This window comes from Etheostoma cragini, chromosome 7 (assembly GCF_013103735.1).
Source record: "Etheostoma cragini isolate CJK2018 chromosome 7, CSU_Ecrag_1.0, whole genome shotgun sequence".
NCBI classification, from domain to species: Eukaryota; Metazoa; Chordata; class Actinopteri; order Perciformes; family Percidae; genus Etheostoma; species Etheostoma cragini.
The window spans coordinates 2,658,001-2,664,534 of NC_048413.1; the positions used below are offsets into that span (position 1 = coordinate 2,658,001).

The 6,534-nt window shown below is 44.4% G+C and overlaps 1 protein-coding gene across 2 annotated transcripts in view; it reads right to left on the minus strand.

Moving 5' to 3' along the window:
• Nucleotides 1-6,534, minus strand: part of LOC117948038 (inactive dipeptidyl peptidase 10) — a 23,100-nt gene that overhangs the window by 12,441 nt on the left and 4,125 nt on the right. For both annotated transcript variants that reach the window (XM_034877475.1, XM_034877474.1), the window contains exons 2-5: nucleotides 4,764-4,878; nucleotides 3,882-3,977; nucleotides 3,627-3,721; nucleotides 2,558-2,629 (exon numbers count right to left, since the gene is read on the minus strand). In XM_034877475.1, coding sequence (XP_034733366.1) covers nucleotides 2,558-2,629; nucleotides 3,627-3,721; nucleotides 3,882-3,977; nucleotides 4,764-4,878 — 378 coding nt within the window. The remainder of the gene's footprint in view (nucleotides 1-2,557; nucleotides 2,630-3,626; nucleotides 3,722-3,881; nucleotides 3,978-4,763; nucleotides 4,879-6,534) is intronic.

Here is a 6,534-nt window from a genome sequence, read left to right on the forward strand (position 1 = left end):
GTGTGTGTGTGTGTGTGTGTGTGTGTGTGTGTGTGTGTGTGTGTGTGGGTGTGTGTATGTGTGTGTGTGTGTGTGTCACATTCAATCAGCTGTTTATGATTTGTTATGGAACCCAGAGATTCTGCTCTTGTTTTAACATGGTGGAGCATGTGGCAGAGACTGTATGTTACTGTGTGTGTGTGTGTGTGTGTGTGTGTGTGTGTGTGTGTGTGTGTGTGTGTGTGTGTGTGTGTGTGTGTGTGTGTGTGTGTGTGTGTGTGTGTGTGTGTGTGTGTGTGTGTGTGTGTGTGTGTGTGTGTGTGTGTGTGTGTGTGTGTGCGTGTGTGATACACAGAAGGAGAGAATGGAAGCATCTGTCTTGGAGAGACAGACTGAATTCTAATGTGACTGCCAGTAACATATCATAAATCCTCCAGATTGCTCTGCTCCTCAGGTTTCTCCTCCCCAATCCATGATGCCAAAAAGGGGCTGGGGGGCATTAAACACAGATTAAACATTTAGAAGATAGCTTTGGATAACCTGACAAAGAGACTACAACACCCTTTTGCATGAGCACAGCTACTGGGATAAATTGTACACTGCAAGATACAATACAGAGATAATAGCATCCTTCCTTCTCAACACTGTTCCTGCCTCACAAGCACTTCTTAGCAGCTCCACTATGCGCTGCCTTTGATACCAGCACCCATCAGCGATTGCTGCAGAGTGCAGACACGACTCCGAGGGCATCTTATTTGTCCCCAAACTGCAGTCTTGCCATTTGCCTCCACTCATCAATCCCAGAAAACTCCATATCCTCTAAACTATCTTGCCATCGCTCTTTAAAAAATATGTAGGTCTCCTCTTGCCTCTCTTTCTCGTGGTCTCCTCTTACACACAAACCGGTTTAATTCAAACAGGCTTTGAGGAAAGACATTTTCCTGTAGGAAATCAGCTTTCTCTTGTTCCTATGTGGCCAAATCCCCAACTCACTTCTATGTATACCCTCTTATCAAAATCCATTTATTTTCACCCACCAGGCACAAAACCCTCCCTAAAGCCTCCAGAGCTAATACAAAATCCAGTGAAGCCTTTTAACTTTACCCAAAGGCTGCTCATCCATTTCTCTTCACTGCAGCTTTCTCCGTATAACATCGCTGTCATACTTTGATAACACTGATTGATTTCAACTGGCCAGTGTATCTATAGGCAAATGGAGCATGTCACATTTTTACCCCCCACCTCCCTTCATCACAAGTGGCTTTCCCCGCCGCTCTCCTCATTCGCCCGGCGCAAACTGCTTCAGTCAGCACAAATCCCCCCAGGGATAGACAGAAGAAAGTGAGTGAGGGTGAGGAAGACGGCGCGAGTGAGAGAAGGAGGGCGCGTGAGAGAAAAGACCGACCGAAATGCCAACCATACTCACACAAACACATCCATTTCTAAATATATACAAATGATTCCAGGTGGTGTGCTCAGCTGCAGAGTGTGTACACACACCGATCGTACAGATCAGAGTACACAATTCCTGCTGACAACAAAGGCAATATGCTAATGGGTTAAATCAACCCACAGATTGGACGAAGATCTAAGCCCTACTCTACAGAGACATCTAAAAAAAAAAAAAAGATTAAACGGATTTTAACCACTCAATAATGCAGTTAGGTTGGATGCACTGTGTTTATGACCAATGCTGTCACACAGCAACAGGCCCATTTGCCCATTTCCACCCCCACAAAGCGAAAATATAATATGTAGGCCTAGTGATTAAAGCAGACGTAGATCTCTAAAGAGAAGAAAAAAAGAAGAGACTGAATGAGAGTACAAGAGAGAGGCAGAATCGGCTTTCAGGTTTTTAATAAAAACCCGGGGAAAATGTGCTTTCATTCGAACTTAATTCTGTTTTCTTCCATTGCTGATTACTTGCACATTACACAACTCGCCTGCCCTTTGAGGAAAGACTCAGCTATTACTGGTGTGTGGGTATTTACAGAGTCGGACAGCTGGAGGACCTGAGCTTATCTGGAACCATCACCTGCCATTGTGATTCTTGTCAGCTTCTCATTAAAATTCTCTACCGAACTAGCAGGGCGATTTCATTACTGCAGCTCCAAGTGCACTCCTCCATCTCCTTGATCTCCACCCACTACGCTCTGATCACTCAGTCTAACCCCCTGCACCTTCCCCCGTCAGCCAGTTTAAGTATTCAATTCCCCGTTATCCCAGTCATATGACGGGGGGCTTTTTGGAGCTGAAGAGTGCTGCAGTAGCAGAATCAGCACGCACACACACACACACACACACACACACACACACACACACACACACACACACAGACACACACGCACACACACTAACGTCCTCAACCTTCTCCTTCATGTTCTCGCTTCTTGTCTCTGATGTTTCTTTGGGGGCTGATTAGAATGCATGTCACTGCTGTTTTGCAGGTGTGTGAGCGGTAACAGCGTGTCTGATATTAGTGGGTTAGTTATGACCCTGAATTTCTTCTGAAGGTAAAAAGCCTGACGGTGCTTTCTGGAAGAACTCTGAGTCAACTTGGCATTCAGAGAAAACTTACCGGTCGAATGTTATACGCCAAGAGGACAAACATCTTGTCTGCAGACACCTGGAATTTAGTAATGGTCAGGTCCTGTAAAGAAAGGAAAACAAAAATTAGAAACATCCTCAGACACGGCCTCTCAGGCTCCTGGTTGTGCTCAAAGTCTCCCTCTGGCTTCAAATTAGTGTGAGAATATTAGCGCCACGGTTTCCATTGCCGTCTGTCCCAAAACTTTATAAAACACGGTGGAAATCAACATTCTTGACACGTTCAAGCTAATGGAAGCACCAGGTTACGCTTTGGTGTTTTAGAGATATTTTGCCGATTTAAATCCAGCTCTGTGTCATGGTAGTGTGGGCAGTGTGTGCAGATAATTGATGTTTGGCTTCCCTTTGTGGCGCCATTCTCAGCAGACCTCAGCATTGCTCCGCTTCCCGGTGCACTGGCGTCACGAAGGGAAGCTGCTCATTTACACACACCGCCCACACAAAGATGACACAGAGCTGGTTTAAAATCTGCTGGTTTTGAGAAAGTGCTCCCTAAATAAATGTTTTACACACTTACTATTAACTCTAATGTCAAAGATTGATACTATATGTAGCTACAATTTCAAATTTTATTTAGGGAAACCCCATGTGTGACTTGGTATTCATACAGGAGTGAACATATTTTTGGGGGGATTTGGCAACAGCAGCATAGATATCACAGACCATATCACAACCCAGAGGAGAGACTTGTGCTCAACCTGACAACACAACCCTCCTTTAAGCTCCTTAGTGATGACCCATATAAGGCTGTCAGTGTGGCACGCAGAGGCGGCGCTCGAGATGATGCCCTTACTTGGAAAATTCACTTTGAAGGCACATGTTGAGGGCTGACAGAGCAGCCATATTTTGGGGGAAATGAGCTGATAGTGTCACTCTGCCAAATCTTTTTTGGTCTCAAGTGTGGTATGTGGAATAGTGGGACTCTACAGCGTCTCTTTCTCTCAATCCAGAAGCTGTATTGGCCGGTCAATTTGTCCAGCTGTCTGTGGATATGAGCCAACCAATACTAAAATCTGTCCACTTGTGTCACTGGAACTCACCAGGGAGCTGTTGTCCACCAGAGTCGAGGTGAGGTTGCTGTTGAGGTTGAAGGACAGGACGTGTCCTTCTCTGGTGCGGAAAGCCACTTCATTTTCTGACAGGGTTGAGACAGTTAAGGGACCTGTGTTATTGAAGTGAACTTAAATCCAGAGAGACTGCTGCTCGGTCTACAACCCTGTGCCTCACGTTCACGTGTGATTGTTTAAGTGTTTTTTAACCGACATGAGCAGTAAGAACAGAACGGTGATCCTTACCATTCAACCATGCCATATGGGGGTCATGAACTTTGAACTCTTCACTCTCCAGGTCCTCCATAGTGAGATGGGAACGGAGCAACAATTTAGATGCATCTTCAGAGGCAAAGAGACAAGAGTTGATTAGTTCCTCAAAAGGTATTTCATGTTTACTGTAAAACCAAGTCCGAGCATGTTGGAGCCTGGTCTATATTTCTGTTTGGATGCATTCTTTTGCATTTTAATATCCATTTTAATATCTTTACCAATGCCTTCCTTTAAGAAAAAATGGACATTTTGGGAAATGCGCTTATTCGCTTTCTGGAGGAAAGTTAGATAACATCCTCATACTGAGTCTGTAAATATAACACTATATATCTTGTTTGGTTAATCATGAGGGATTACATAACTCATTTGAAAACTTAAAATGTAAAGATTTAACTAACCGGCTGCTGGTTATAGCTCCATTCTGTATACTCTATGACGGAAAAGTGGTATTGATCCAAACATGCAGCTCAGAGACGTCTTTCTTCCAGCAGTCAACTCCTCTTATCCAAATATCTAAATTTTACACATGCAGAATTCGCTGATAAGCGACCAGAACGCCCGGCCGTGAAGCTAGCACTGAGGGATCTCAGTTTTACCGTCCTTTTTTCCCTTTCACATAAATAAAACCATGTCCACCACCATTAATTGGTGCAAAACATACCAGAATGCAAACAATTAAGTGTATGATGCTTGCTCAAAAAGACTCCCTGCCTAATGTGTCTCCACAAAATGCCCATTCTGAGCCAGGAAATAAACATGCACCAGAAAGCAATTTTCCCTAAATATGAAAGAATTCCCCACATTACAACTCCTCTCTGCTTTGCTGCTTTTACTCCTCCAGACAGCTCTTCTTACCAGGTGTGAGGACGATGACAGAGAGAATGACCAGAGACATAACAGCCAGGATCACCACCATGGCAATCCCTATGCCCTTCCAGTTCCGCGGGGGGCCATCTGAACTACCCAGGTCCTGATATGAAAAGAACACACAAACACAGTAATAAATGCACAGCGGAGGAGGAGGACATTAGTGCTGCTTCATTTCCACGCTCCCACAGAAATCTCTCCCCGACAGGCACATCAGTACAGTGAGCCTCAGGGGGGACCGAGACCAGTCTTCAGCATCGCAGAGACCTCGGTGAATTAGTCTCATTTTCCGTATGAGAACTGCATGAAATTGTTGCATATGTGAGAGATCGGCCTTTAATTGCAGCAGCAATTTTCCCATAATTTGTCTTTATCATTGCCTCCCTTCGCCTGTTACAAGACTGATGGACCTGATGATTTCAGAGGGGATGCATGGGTGAAGAAGTTACAATGACATGTGTCTTGCCTGAATTTACACAGGGCTTTATATAGGAAAAGCTGTTACCTATTTCATCTGCTTTGGTGGATCAGGATTTATTCAACAGCACTGAATGAAGTTGTTAACGAGGCAATGAAAATGAGGAGTAGTAGATGCGGCTGTAGAACTATACAATTCATTTTAAAAAAAGCATCAGTATCAGTTACAATTAAACACAATTGCATGCTGTTCCCAAGTTGCACTCCCTCATCATGAGTGGACGGCACTGCTGGAGCCGCATGGCTGCCGGAGTGTGAGAGCAGCTCTAAAATCAGCCTAGATTTTGGCTTGAACCCCTATAGCCACGCCGGTCCCGTTCACCTTCTTCCAGACCTTAGGGAGGCAGGTGGTGGAAGGAGGAAATCAATGCTCGCTGGACAACAGATTGCTGCTCCTCCGCGCTCCCTGGGTGCCACCAGCTGTCCCCGAATCCGCATTAGCTACACCACACCTAACACTTCCTCTCGACAGACATAGCCTACACTTCTTTGCCTTCCTTGACCATCCAATTTGTGCTGCATATTAAAGTGCTAAAAACGGAGAATGCACTTACATAACTGGAGTCGAAAAGTATTAAAAACACATTTCAGATAAGTGATGCATGGTGAATTGTGCAGGAACTGAAGAGTAAAAGGTCAATGCAGTCGAAGCAGAGCAGTTTCTCCTTTTTCGTAAAAGACTCTGTGTGTCATTTATGTAAGATTAAAAATCCTCCACACACTTTTAAAAAAGAATTTGTCTCAGATGTTTTCACCTCCTATTATAAAGATGCAGGTTTACTTTAAACCCAAGATGAATGGAAGACACACAAGGTCTGCTCTATCTGCCAAGGTCTCATCTTTAATAGATCTCCTTAACAGCAGTATAATAGCCAGTTTAAATTACAACCACCACAAGTTGCACCTGCACAGACATCTGTAAGTGAACTCTCAGTGCACAGTGATTGATGTCTAAGGCTCTGTGTATCTACTGGCCTTTCCAACACTGTTTTGTCTCGTTCCCCTGCACTCTCGGCCCACAATCTCTCAGCGAACCACCGTCATCCTCCCATTAGATAAAGAAACCTACAGCAGTTTGAAGGCTTTTGGGAGTATACACTCAATACTGAATCATTGGGCATCATCGGCACTTTTGGTTTGATTTCACTGTTTTGAAATTTGAAAAAGAATTAAGAGGAACCGAATCTCTTTAAAAAAAAATGGATGGCTCAGTTGGTGGAGTTTTACTCCTAGACGCAGCGGGCCCTGGGTTTGACTCTGCAGCCCTTTGCTGTATTATGTC